Source organism: Podarcis muralis, chromosome 11 (genome assembly GCF_964188315.1).
Source record: "Podarcis muralis chromosome 11, rPodMur119.hap1.1, whole genome shotgun sequence".
NCBI classification, from domain to species: Eukaryota; Metazoa; Chordata; class Lepidosauria; order Squamata; family Lacertidae; genus Podarcis; species Podarcis muralis.
Genome location: NC_135665.1, coordinates 47,897,086 through 47,911,282, shown reverse-complemented (window position 1 = coordinate 47,911,282; position 14,197 = coordinate 47,897,086). Strand labels below are relative to the sequence as shown.

Sequence of the window (14,197 nt, the reverse complement as noted above, 5' to 3'; positions counted from 1 at the left end):
GAGGAAGATGATCTTGTTTTTAAAACAGAAAGACTGTATTACCAGTTATGTTCTGAGGCTGCTAGGAACACAGGAAGTTGCCATAGCAAGTCAGATCATTTGTCCATCTAGCTCAGTGGTGTCCAAACCTTTTTCAAAGAGGGCCAGATTTGATGGTTAGGATTGAAGTTGTTGAGCTTTTTTTATGATTTTACCCCAAAGTTGGAAATAAACTGCCGCAGGGGCTGGATTAAACCAACCGGTGGGCTAGATTAGGCCCCAGAAACGGACTTTGGACATGCCTGATTCTAGCTCAAGCATAGGCAAACTCGGCCCTCCAGATGTTTTGGGACTACAACTCCCATCATCCCTACCTAACAGGACCAGTGGTCAGGGGTGATGGGAGTTGTAGTCCCAAAACATCTGGAGAGATGAGTTTGCCTATGCTTGAGCTAGCTCAATATTGTCTATAGCGATCAGCATAGACTCTCCAGGGTTTCAGACTAGAGGGCTCTCCCAGGCCTACTTGGAGATGCTGGGTCCAGGTTCTGCTACCTTCTGCATGCAAAACAGATGTTCTGCCACTGAAATGTGGCCCTTCCTGCCGAACCACATAGCTCTTGAAGGTCTCCAGCTCCTACTAAACATGATCAGCACTCGAAATTAGCTAGCGCGTTTTGCAATGGAGGATTGTCAGAATGCGAGCACTTCCAGAAGTCTTGCTGCCATGTATGGTGACTGAGACTCGATAATAAAATTGCCACAGCTGCCACTGACGGCATGGGAGGAGAAAAGCCTTCCTGTCCAACTCCAAAGTAGGAACACTGCAGCGCAGTGAAGTACCGCTCCCCCTGCCACAGCGCAAGTCACTCTTGTAACAAGGACAAAATGGCGACTAGACTTTCTGTTTTTGCGCCCGTAACCTAGGTTCCAGGAGCCATGTGGCGAATAATTTTCTATCCAAGTTTCTAAGACTGTAAGCGAATGTAGTGCTATATAACAGTCATGCAAGGCCCAACAGGACTAAAAACTCCCTGAACTCCTCCCTGAAGGTGCTCAATGCTCCTAAAGATTTAGTTTGGGGCCAAAGAACTTAAGTAATTGCCAAGCTCTAATTAACATGGGCTGGGTTGACAGTGAAATTCTCATTTTAGGGAAGACCTGAATTAAAACGGTTGTGCAATGTGGAAGAAAATTATTTCCTTGCCGATAACTGATTTCTTCTTTGCAAGACGGAACAAGACCTCACCCAGATGTAATTGGGCTGCAATTTCCTGTGAAGATACACAGGAAAAGAACAAAGCATCTGCCGCATGCTATCCAAATATTCACGTGATGATTCTGATTCCATCAGCTGTTCAAGCCCCAAAATAAAAATGCTTGAAAGCCTGCTGGAAAAGACAGGGTAAAAAGTTCCACAAATACATACATGTATGCATGACCTCAACACACACTTACATTTCGGAAAGGCCCCCTCGGTGATCCTTTACACAAGAGGACTAAAAACTTGCCCAGTTATTACCACACCAACATTCTCCCCTCTTGTGTCAATTCAGCCCTGCTAGTATTAGTCAGAGATGCTGGAACAGCATTCGAAATTGGCATTTTGATTCGTACATTTAGTGATTCATCCGACTGAAAATCCTGTCTCAGACAGCAGTAAGCAAAACAGCAGATGCTTAATATATTTCTTCGAATTGCCCACAGAGCAATTGCTGCAAGAGAGATAATTTCTCCACTGAGGTTTGCATTAACAGCTTATACCACCTTTAAAATAAATTTTAAAAGCTACAAGGCGGCCTTGTTACAGACATTGTTCCAGTTCTGTTTGTTTTAAAACAGGTCTGCCAATTATTTGACTTATTAATGGTATCAAACTAATCCCACCTGCATCTATCCGGAATACAAATGGATACCTGCTTTTAGTAACTTCATGAAAAGACTGAAAATAGGTTGCAAAACACTATTCTAAGTCTGCAACCCTATGCACACTTTCTTGGAAATAAGTGTCATCAAACTTCTCCAAATTTCTACATAAATGTGCATGGGAGGTTCAAGCTGCAAGGCCTTGTTGACTAGAGTAACTAGAGCACATTGCAGTTACACAGCAAGTACTGAATGAGAAAGAAAATAAACAACTTGGGTTAGGACTTTGATTTTATGTTCATCTTCGATAATCACCTAATCCATCACAATTATTACTTTTGGCAATTGCCTTACAAGGTCCTCTAGAAAATCACAATTCATTAGCTCCTAAACTTGGTTGATACACATTATACAGTCTTAATGTCTACTATTCTGTTAGCACAGCGCCGATTACAAAGTATTCCACTCTAGTACACGGGTCCAAATTAGGCAATGCCATTTATTTGACCAATGCATTCTGAACAAGTGACACAGAACTTTGTCAGACAGACTAGAAAGCCAGTCAGCGCTCCGCGACAAAACAGTACCAGTTCAAAGTTTACTGTCAAGTCCAAAAACCAAACATAATAAAGAGCAAACTACTGTTTTGAATATTTCTGTGCAATTTAGCAACAGTAAGAAGATCCATTAACAGCTTTTTAACATTGCTTGCAAATACATGCAGAAACTTCTGCAGAGTAGGTCAATAAGTCATTTTAGCAAGCAGTTGGAAAAGGTATCTGCACCTTATCTTTTTCAAGACAGAACATTTGGACAAACAGTAAAGAGTATCTTCCTCTACATTGTCCCCGCAAATGAAGAGTGATCATCTGCTGTGCAGAAAGCTCTTCTTGTCAGATAGTAGGTGCCAGCCAACAGATCACAGCTACTTACTAATGCAAACAAAACTTTAATGTGCAGTTGTGCAAGATTTATTCTGTTGCATCTGGTAAGCAGTCTGCCACCAGTCCCTGAAGAAAATGGTTTGCCACAGTCACTTAGGCTCTTGCAACCTCCAAGATCTATTCCTGTAGAGGTAGTGCTCTCTAGCCGAGATGCAAACAGATACAAAATTCTACCATCCAATTGCTTGCCGGAAACATGCAAAGAAGACACACTGCTCTTGTTAGCACATCACTTTTAAATATAGCTAACCTTATGGTTGCCATGCAACTGAGAGCTAAGCCACTGTTTGGCTTAGAAGTCTGAACAGATGCACATGGTTAGTCTCTGTCAAACAAACCATGACCCTGGGTTTGGACACATTAACTCAAGACATGGCTTAGTTCTTGATAGCACAGGAGCAGTGGAGGAATGAAAAGGCAGCAATTTTTTTCCTATGTACACCAGCATGCATTAAGCCATAGTTAAGCTTAACTGTGGTTTAAAGGGATGTTATGAACTGGGTGATTCTCACTTTGGATCACCTACACTTTGACTGACTAATTCAAGATACTAGCTCGATTACCTTCAGAGCATGAAATCAGCAGGGCCACTATATTTGAGGAAACGTTTCCCCCCATATGAGCTTCAGGAGGAGCACAGCTCCAGGTATCATCCTAATGGGAGGTTAAATAAGGGCCAGCCCAAGCCAACAAGCAGTGCAGAAAGCTACCTTGAGAGTCAAAATTCAAGAGGGTGACATGTTATGAAAAGCTATCAAGGGGCAGCAAAACATCCTCTGATTAGCCTTATTGGAAGAGAATCTCTCCATGTTTCCACTTGAAAACACCCTTGAGGAGGAAAGCAAATCAATCCACCCACAATTTGAAGAAAGAGGAAAGTGATGCAACAAAGTTAATTTTTATCAAAATTAAGTGATGCTTGGGTTAATCCATCATCTTGATGCACAGCTAACCATGGTCTGGCTGTTGGGACCATTCCTTGGGATCACACTCTCACTCCTATGTTCCAGATCCCCAACCTCAGCTCCTGGTTCAGGAAAACTATGACTTCTAGTTCGCCTGGCTGAAATGCAAAAGTAGGAACCGGGAAGCAAGGGAGGGAACTGAAGCATGCAAAGAAAGAGCAAAGGAGTCTGAAGTACAATCCCATGGGCCAAATCATTGTCTAATTGTTACAAGTGGGTGATGAGGCCGGACACTTTCTGGCAACACCATAATTTTAGAAAATGTTCCCAAAGTGAGTCTGCCAGACTACAAAACTATTAGGATTCTGAAGACGAACCAAATCCTTATTTATTTCAGCTAGTTTTAAATGTACAACTACCTACCCTGCCTTTATTACTTTAATGTGCATAATTATTTTATGATGCTGAGTTAATTACTGTGGTATCTGTATCTGTTTTGTTTATTCCTCCAAGCCATTTCTTTTGTGAAGCCCCTGAGACTTGCATCTAAGTAAACATGATTAAGATTGGCTTGTAAGATCCAAGACCCCATTAGCAATATCTCCAATGGTGATTTTAGAGCAGTGTTTCCCAACCTTGGGCCTCCAGCTGTTTTTGGACTACAACTCCCATCATCCCTAGCTAGCAAGACCAGTGGTCAGGGATGATGGGAATTGTAGTTCAAAAACAGCTGGAGGCCCAAGGTTGGGAAACACTGTTTTAGAGGGATTTTTTTTTTGCAAGAAGTAACAGAGAAACAAATTCCACCCTTGCCAGCTTTTAGTAAGAACACCATGAACTTGAGATTCCATGTATACACATCAATCACCTCGGCTTTAGCACTCATAACTAGCCTGTTCTTTTTAGAAAGAATTTATAGACTGTTGATTACTGCTGTAAAGTTTTCCAGACAGAGCACAATTCTCTACCTGACCCTATTTACCAACACTCTTATTTTAACATATCACTTTCAGGACAGATCCCAGCAAAAGCTGCTTATGGGGAATGGGAGGGGGGGGAACATGCAGCCCTGGACTGGTTGAAACTGGTTAGGGCAAGAACAAGGAACTTAGCCCTGGCTGCAAGCAGCAGGAGGGATTGCAAGGTGACAGTAACAGAAAAGAAGTCTGAAGGTGAGTTCACAAAACTACACATCAACTGCTCCACATCAACTAATTAGGAAAAAACACAAGCTGTCACTCCTGTGAGTCATCCAAGCCATAAATGCACATACCACTTCTTGGAAGTAAGTCATATCAGAGTCAGTTGGGCTTACTTCCGTCTATAAAGTGCAGTGGATTGCAACTGCAAGGCTGCCAGCAACCCAGAAACACAACGAATTCAATGGGACCTTGTGTCCTGAGCGAGTAAGTTTGTTAAGGATGAGGTTGTCAGGACACAAACCCTAAACTCTGGGAGCAGAGCCTCACTGAACTGAATGACCTCTTACCTCTGAGTAAACATGCACAGGTTTGGGGCTGCCCTGCGCGGTTAAGCCTTGCAATCCTACACCCTCCCTTCCATAGAAGTGAACTTGCATCCGGATAGGCAACATAGACCATCTTGCATTAGCAGAGCCATAAGATATGGGTTGCTGGGAGGTTTTGCAGGCAGATTTTTTTGGGGGGTGGGTCTTTTCACACCCAATCCTGATATTCAGCTGGAAGACCGAAAGGTGCAATCAACCTACCTTTTTCCCTACCTCCCGACCCCCCAAAAAACTAGAGCCCCGTTTTGCAAAACTGGGGGGGGGGGCAAAGCTACTACTGATGCAACCCCTCCCCAGGTTACTAAGCAACGCCCCCTCCCACCATCGCCTCTCCCACCCCCCAAAAAATTCTCCCCGTTAGGAAAAGGCGCCAGCAGCCTTTGGGGTGGAAAGGACACAACCCCTTTCCCCCGCCACCCTGACCCCAAATGATCCGGGAAGGGGGTCCACCCCGCTGCCGCCTCCGCCCTCCCTGCCCCGCGCTCACCCTTGACTTTGCCGAAGGTGCCCACGCCCAGCGTGTCCCCCAAGATGTAGTGCCCTATCTTCACCCGCCCGTGCTCATGTTTCTGTTTATCCGCCGCCGCCATCTTGCGCCGAGAGCCGAGCCTGCGCACAAGGGAGCGGGGGAGCGAGGCGGCCCGGTGCCCTCCCTCCTCGCCAATAGGAGAGAGGAGCTCAGGCGAGGCTGTGCGGGTGCGAGGAGCCTCAACCACACAAGCGCCCGCCCGCCTCGAAAGCCCAGAAGCGAGACTCCGCGGCTTCTTGCTTTTACCCCGCATTTACCTAGGGGCGGGAGGCGGGTGGACAGACATAGGCAGGGGGAATCATTATTCCAAATAATCCCAGACCCTTCAAGTGTCCCCGTTTTCCAGGGACGTCCCCGATTTAGAGAAGCCGCCCCGGTTTCTGATAGGATCCCGAAACGTCCCGCTCTATGTCCCTATTTTCATTGCAGAAATGTTGGCGGGTATTGAGTTATCCGACCCCCAGACGACTGATGGCAATCAGTGTTTGTGTTTTTTTGTAATGTTTTTTAATGTTTTTTTATGTATGTTGGAAGCTGCCCAGAGTGGCTGGGGCAACCCAGTAAGATGGGGGGGGGAGGGATAAATAGTATAATTATCATTATGGAATGGAAAGTCCCTATTATCATCGGTGAAATGTTGGAGGGTATGTAATTTCCTGCTTGGGAAATTATGAAACGACAGAAAGCCTTGCTTCTAGACCCTAGAGTGAGCCTGGTTGAGTTCAAGGGGACTTGTTTTGGAGGTACAGTGGTACCTCGGGATGCGAACAGGATCCGTTCCAGAGCCCTGTTCGCATCCTGAACAGAATGTAAGACGCGACTACGCATGTCACGTTTCGCTGCTTCCACGCATGCACGTGATGTCATTTTGACCGTCTGTGCATGCGCGAGTGGCAAAACTCGGAAGTAACGCGCTCCATTACTTTCGGCTCGCTGCAAATCACAAATACTTATCCTGAAGCATATTTATCCTAAGGTATGACAGTAGATGCTGTTTGGATTGCAAGCCTTTTAATTAAGCTCAACAATTCGGTTCCTGGGCTATGAACCGACTTGAGTCCATGGCGGTGGGGAAAGGCATATAATTGCCTTCTGTCGTTTATGATCTAGTTGAAATCCCTGGACTAGATGACCCTTGCATATATATAGTCTTCAGCACATGCAGAACTAAAAGACCACAATAAATCCACAGTGGCGTAGCGTGGGTTGTCAGCACCCGGGGCAAGGCAAGTAATTTGCGCCCCCTAACCTGTGGATTTTGCGCCCCCTACCCTATGGAGCGCGCCCCCCCCGATGTTGCGCCCGGTGCAGCCGGCCCCCCCTGCACCCCCCACGCTACGCCACTGCGTGCAGCACGTTGCCCTATGGGACTTGCTCCCACAGAATATAGTGCTGGCAGGGCTGGCCCAAGACATCTTGGCACCTGAGTCAAACCACAAAAGTGTCCCTCTCCCACCCTGTGCCAGGGAAGAAGTGGGGAGTGAAGATCTACATCAGGACCAAGATCTGCATTCCTTGGAGGCTGAATCTGCTGCCCCAGTGAATCCTGCTGCCTGAGGCAATTCCCTTCCCATCCCTCATGGATGGGTTGACTGCCACCACCTTGCATGGCTTTCAAAGTGGATTAGGCAGATTCATGGTGAATAAGGCTGCCCACTGGCTCCTAACCATTCTGGACGTTCTGCCCCCACTGTCATCTAGTAAGGTGAGCTGGAGGCATGGTTGATAGTGTCTGCTCCAATATTGTGGAATTCCCTCCCAAGAGATGTTAGACTGGATTCCTCCTTGTTATCCTTTTTAGACTGGTGATGCTCACCACTGGTTCAAACATATTCAAACATTTCCTAGCAGATAGTAAGATATTTACCTGTCTAATTGTTGCAGGCCACGCTAAGATTAAAATACTTGGCAGTAATCAGTTTTTTAGAGTTACTAAATGTATTCCAGAATAGCTCAAACATAGACACACAGAGAAGAGATTCTCTCTTCAGAAATGAACCTGGCCAAGGGCCAGATCAAGGGAGGTGCAATAGGCGGAAGAAAGGCTGACTCACAGTTCTCCTTCTCTTCCGTTATAAAAACACACCCACTATTTCACACAGAGAGAGGCTGGATTCCCTCCAAGGTTACTCAAAACTATGTTGCTCTGTATTAAAAGGTAGATGTTTCAAGTGTGCATGCACAGAATTGCAGCATTAATATGCCAAACCTGCATTAGCGCAGGTGAGTAGTCAGCACTTCAACAAAACAAAGAGATAACATTCTCTGGAAAGAACAATCAAATGAGTACCTGCTATTGGGTCTGGCTTTGTTCACATTATTGCAAATCACTGGCTACGATTCACCCATGCCTATAACAAAATAGCAGCCACCTCATCCAATTCAACTCATGAAATCAGCAACACAAATGAAGTATTTTCTCCAGTTCTGGCAGCAGTGCTCCTTCGTAAAGGTGGAAGGGAGCCTTTGGAACTACAGCCTTTTGGTTTGTGGGTACAGCTAGAATTTCTTAAAATGTAGACATGACCACAGAGTTTCTGCGGTGTGGGACATGGCCACTGACAAAATAACTGCTGCAGTGGTACATGGTGGGGAAGGCACATAATGAATCACAAAATACTGGGTGTATACCAGGAACAAGTGCACACACCTCCATTGACCTGCATGCAGGTGGTGGGAGATTGTCTGCAAAAATGGCTGCTGGATGAGACCTTCTGCATCTGATTTACAACTCCACTGAAAAAAATGCATCTGCTGCTGAACTGTGGTCTCTCCCAATTATGCTCAAACCCATCTTTTACATGCCTAAACATTAACTTGAGCATCAATCAGACCATTCATAGAATCATAGAATCAGAGTTGGAATAGACCACAAGGGCCATCGAGTCCAACCCCCTGCCAAGCAGGAAACACCATCAGAGCACTCCTGACATATGGTTGTCAACCCTCTGCTTAAAGAGCTCCACCACACTCCTTGGCAGCAATTGGTTGATAAGAGATCAGTACTGCCTGCACTGATTAGCAACAGCTTTGCAGGCTTTTGGACTAGAACCAGAGACGGACCCCCTCTGAGCTATGGCAGAATTTGATCCCAGATGGCATACTTTACAGACCAGATCTCACCAAGGCCCTACTCCACTGTGTCCGCCAATGACCACACGGTCAGATCTTATGCCAACAAATGATCTAGAAGGTAATCCATAATTACTGAGAAATATGCATTTTGCTACTTTTCTTAAGTGTTGCTTTTAAGCTCTGTGGTCCAGAGTTGTTGAATGTGCCAAGTCCCAGTTATGCTGAAATTTTTAAAGTTGCTTTTTCTTGAAGCTATCAAAAATCTGGTTCTGTACATTAAGAGAATATAGCATTTCATGTTTACATAGTGCTTAGTATTAACTACAGCAGTTAATACTCAGAGCAACCTGCCTTGTAAACCTAATTATTATTTTTTTGCCCAATGCTATGTTCTGCTATCTTGGGTTTATGTGTTGGAGACCAATGTGGAGACAGCAAAGAAATCAATGCTCGTGGCGCTCTCAAAATTCCAAATTTGCCCATGTGCCCCAAAACTTTGGCCATGTAAATACTATCATATTTAGCACAATCCTTACTTTATTGGACCCTTCCCCTTACAATGGACAACTTTGGCAGTATATTAAATGCAAATACAGTAGGTGATATCCAATGTTAGTCATACTTGTAGTAGAATCTGACGCTCAAGTTATTTCGATTTCAAAGGGTCTATGCCGCTACGTCAAGGATACCCAACACTGAATATCTCATAATATGCCTTTTTTTAATTCGCTATATACTGGCAACTCAGCAGTATAATAAAGGGCACATGCCCTCTGACAAATTCAACATTTGAATTGTAATAAAATACTTGTACAGGCTAAAATGTATGATGGTTTAGGTCAAGACTACGAAGGCAGCTCCACCTCTATTAAACCAAAATGAAGCTGTTCCTAGTATCGTTTTACTAGTGAACTTGCAGAGGAATGTTTCAATAAATTTCAGATGTGAAAGCCCCCACTTGATGTGCCAATTTCAAACCTCAGGCAAGACCTCGGTGGTTATAATCCCATTATTTGGAAGTCATAAGTAAAATGAAACCTGACATGGCTATTTTGAAGGTAAGCCCAAAATGCTGAGATGTTTGTCAAATCAAGTCCTTCCCCTTTGCAACAATAAAGCAATGCTTGTTGTAAAGACCAACAAAGCAAAGTGATAAAACAAGTGCTCAAGGAAACAAGAACCTTAGTAAATATCTGGCATCAGGAAAAGGTGCATTTTTTTCTATGCAGTTTGAGTTTTTGTTTACCATTGCTAACCACATTAAAGTACAGTTGCGATCTTCTTTATGCAGTATTGCACTTCAGAACATTCCTGGAACAATTTCATTTTGGTGCAGCACTGGGACTGCTTTGGAGCAGGTGGAGAATTATACCAAGTACTTTAAGGATTACAGCCTAAATTACAATCTTCTATATGTGAATATACAAAGCTAGTTGTGGACACTCCAATAAAACGTATTTATGTTATAAATTTCTGAAGCAAGCTTTCTCATGACACATCTTCAACATATCCAGCTGTACCATACCACCAAAATGAAGCTTCACACAACCAGTACTAAGGTTTTGGGTGTGGTTTGTTTTTTTTTGGGGGGGGGGGGTTGTATATTTGAACATGAGATTTTATATATTTATCTCTAATTTCAGATTACTTTCCATCAGGAACTATCTGAACAACCAAGCTTGAACAAAGGTCTCAATGTGGAAGAGGATATACTGAGGAACATGTAAAGATGACAAGCGTTCTTGTTCAAGCCATTTATTTTAAAAACACATTTGAGTCCTTAAGATGAGCTGGATGCTGCAACAGCAGCTCTCTTGGGCTTTGGCGCTGTTCCTTCACGGAATCCATTCCTGTGTATACAAGACGAAGTGGAGTTAGTGATTACTACAAGTGTTCTAGAGCGAACATTTCCATTTAACTGATTTTAGTGTTCTTTTTAATCAGCTTATCTCAGTTTAAAAATGAAATCACTTATGAACTCAGATGTTCAGACTTTTGTTTTTTGTAGGCATCATAGATAAGCTGCTAAAATGAATAAACACTTCTCAACATGCTGAACATTTTAAAGTACCCTTTAATGCCCCCCAGGGGTAGTTGTGTTTGTTGCAACACAAACCTGTCTTAAAGACTAACCAATTTATTATGTCATAAATCTTCATGGACTAGCATCAGCTTTGTAAGATGAGTCAACTTTAATACTCAGTTTCAAGTATATACATTGCATGTGTGTATGTGTGTTGGGGGTGGGGGTTAAAGCAGTAAGATTTAAATACCCTGGTAGTGTTTTCAACAGTATAATGGACTTCAAGATGCACTGCTGGAAATATATCAGCCATTGGGGCTGCTCTTTGTTTAGAATACACTGCCAGGTTAAGACTATTTACAGTGCAATCCTACACAAGTTTACTAAGGAGAAAGTCTCACTGAGTTCAGTGACGCTTAATCTCATTTAAGAGATATAATTGCTTTATTACCTATTAATGTTGTAATGGACATGACTAACAGGCACATTAATCTAGTTAGCTAGAACTCATTACTTCTAATTTATTAATATTTATACCCTGCCCATTAAAAAAAAAAACCCACCATGGTAGCTTACAGCATATATACATATGGATCTTGCATTAAATAACCCACATTGCATTCCAGAACACATATCTGTAATAGCAAGGATATACTACTGTACCTGAATCTGCGGTAGACCTTTTTCAGATGCCTCATACGGCCAGTTCCGGTAGTATTGCGCCTCTTGGCCTTAGCACTCCAGTTATCTAGAATACAAAAAAGCAGATTATGTGATACATTACAATCAAGAAGCAAGTTTATTTGATCTGCATATCAGCTTTCCTCCACGGGTTCTACTGCCCATTTTTATGCTCACAGATAAGGCATAGAGAGTGACTGGCCCAATGTCAGCCAGTGAAACACATGGCTTGAGTAAGGATTCAAACCTTGTTGACTTCAATACTAGTCCCTACACTTTAACCATTCTACCCATGCTGGCTCTCTTTGAAAAGGCCAAGGGCAGAAAATATGAATAGCAATCTCAGAAAATGTGATAACGTTTTGTTCTCCACATGTTAAAACTGAAACACGCACACAAGTAATTAGCCCGCCATTTTTACTAGTGTGCTCAAGCTAGTAGCCTGAATTTCTACACTGGCGATGGAGTGAAATTGCCTCTATCAAAGCAGAAAAAGGATAGCACAACCTGTTACTCCTTCCTCAGCCCAGTCACTTGCCTGCATGAAACCTCTGATTGCCTATAGCTACGAGTCGTTAAATCCAAAGTTATATTAAACTTGCTACACTGTTTTTCTCAGGCAAAATATTTTCACAATAAACTATGTATTTGCGTTTATATGATGCAACACCATGGATCTCAAAGCAGCAAGGTATCACAGAACCAGTCATGTGAAAGTCAGATATGTTCCTGCATTTGGGAAGTTCTGCACTTACACTTTCTCTTGCGCTTAGCAGGATATCCACATTTTCCACAGGTGGACTTCTGGAGATGATAGGCCTTGGACCCACATCGACGGCACAAAGTGTGCGTCTTATTGCGACGTTTTCCAAAGGAGGATGTTCCTTTCGTCTAAAACATAAATGAAAATGTTTATGCAACTACTACGATTATAATAATATGCAGTGTTATATTATTAGAATAAACAGATGTAAAACATTCTTAATCCTACACTTTGATAAAGCATTAACGAGCAACAAGCGTTTTATAGAAAAAAACCAAGTGTATTTTGCATACATAGTATAAGGACAAAAGTTATTGGGTTGGTACAGCATATGAAGAGTGTGAACTACAAGATACTCAGCTCCCATCTCTGCTATGCCATTCACTTTGTGGTTTCAGAAAAGCAATTCTCCCAGTCTTTGTCCCAGCAAGACAGAAACAATGCTGGCCCACTGTTGGGATTACTAGGATCTTTTTAAATGTTTCCTTGAAATGTACTATATACATGCTCATCATCCCATACCAGCACAGCACAGCTGTGATGACTGGAGGAAATAGGAGTTGCAGTCCAACAAATTAGGAGGACACTAGTGAAGGCTTAACCATACAAAGGACGTGAAACATTTCTAAAGTGAAACCAAGGGTCTCTCATTTCCACTGAATGACAAAACTACTGAAAATTTATGGTGGGTTTACAGGCACTGTCAATTTTCTGTGCTCTTTCCCAGACCACCTTATTATTAAATGAAAGGCATGCTTTTCACTCAAAACGGCAATGCATTTCAGATTTTAAATGAATTTCAAATCCCTCTAAGAACGAGGGGTGCCAGCCTCCCTCAGAAGGTGCCCAAAGCCCCTTACCCTTTTGCCAACCTTTTTGTTTTTTAGTTCACCTTTCCATTGCTGTGGTTGTGCTCGATTCAGCTGCTATACTAACAAAACCCAATAAAATATTATAGCAATGTGATCCCCGAGGCCTCTGTCCCATTGAAACTGAGGTTTTAATCTGAGTCTGCATGAGTAGGATCCGGCTGTAAAGCATTTTCAAACATTCACAAAGTTCACTGAGACACCCTTAGGCATTTTAATACCGATTGGTATACTGGCCAAAGCATCAGTATTAGGGGACCCATGTGTACACACTCACACATAAGCTATTCAACATAATGTATGCGATATATATTTTAAAAAACCAAGAGCTTTCACTTTTCTACAGTACTTTAAGGTGATTTTATTTATTAAGAAACACGAGCATTCTGCATCCTTCACAGCCCAGTAGCATCTTTTCACTCCAGAAATCAGAGCGAGCAAACACACACGCCTAACATGCTAGTATACCTGCAACCGATCAACTTTGCAGCCACACGTTAGGTCACTCCTATCCCTCGCCTTAAAGCAACGCTAGAAACAAGACAACGGGTCGTGGCTCGAGCCAGGACTAGGCCTCTGCACGGCTTCCCCCTCTAACCTCTGCCGAACCAACCCGTGGCGCTGCCGAGACAGACGGAGCCCGCGGGTAGGCCCAACCGGGCCTCCTCGTAGCAGCTCCCCGCGCTCTCTTCGCGCTATGGGACTCGAGGCTCCCGCGGCTGAGCGCGGCCGCAACGCCTGAGGGACGCGGCCAAAAATACACGGCTCCCCGTCTTTAGCAGTCTCCGGGGAAACGCTTCCCTACGCGGCCCCGGCCGCAGGGCCCTAAACGGCGACAGATGGCAAAGGATTCCCCGCCGCCCCCAATCCCGCACTCACCATCTTCCTTCAGCCGCCACAACGAAAGAGGGCTGGCTCCGCCTCCGACTTCCGCAATATCCTCGCCGCGGCTTCCGGCGAAGGAAGCGCAACCGCTTAATAGGCTCCCTTGAATAGGCATGAGGAGGGGGAGCGGAAGGGGAAAAGGGTGACACG

The 14,197-nt window shown here is 43.8% G+C and overlaps 2 protein-coding genes and 1 non-coding gene across 3 annotated transcripts in view; all 3 read right to left on the bottom strand.

Moving 5' to 3' along the window:
* Positions 1–6,019, bottom strand: part of PRKAA1 (protein kinase AMP-activated catalytic subunit alpha 1) — a 35,302-nt gene extending 29,283 nt beyond the window's left edge. Inside the window, exon 1 of the mRNA XM_028748151.2 lies at positions 5,710–6,019. Coding sequence (XP_028603984.2) covers positions 5,710–6,004 — 295 coding nt within the window. The 5' untranslated portion in view covers positions 6,005–6,019. The remainder of the gene's footprint in view (positions 1–5,709) is intronic.
* Positions 6,020–10,565: 4,546 nt separating this feature from the next.
* On the bottom strand, positions 10,566–14,191 carry RPL37 (ribosomal protein L37). The gene is made up of 4 exons (XM_028748634.2): positions 14,042–14,191; positions 12,286–12,421; positions 11,513–11,597; positions 10,566–10,676 (listed from the first exon to the last, which is right to left on the bottom strand). The coding sequence occupies exons 1-4, from the start codon at positions 14,042–14,044 to the stop codon at positions 10,607–10,609; spliced, it is 294 nt and encodes a 97-aa protein (XP_028604467.1). The 5' UTR covers positions 14,045–14,191; the 3' UTR covers positions 10,566–10,606.
* On the bottom strand, positions 10,769–10,850 carry LOC114606948 (small nucleolar RNA SNORD72). The gene has a single exon (XR_003709022.2). It is a non-coding gene; the product is annotated as a small nucleolar RNA SNORD72 (small nucleolar RNA).
* Positions 14,192–14,197: the final 6 nt, after the last annotated feature.

Excerpts from the sequence above, each read along its gene's own strand:
- RPL37 (XM_028748634.2), bottom strand. Across the intron at positions 11,598-12,285 it reads TGCTAAGCGCAAGAGAAAGT|ATAACTGGAGTGCTAAGGCC; the intron begins GTAAGTGCAGAA and ends TTTGTATTCTAG. Across the intron at positions 10,677-11,512 it reads AAGGTCTACCGCAGATTCAG|GAATGGATTCCGTGAAGGAA; the intron begins GTACAGTAGTAT and ends TTGTATACACAG.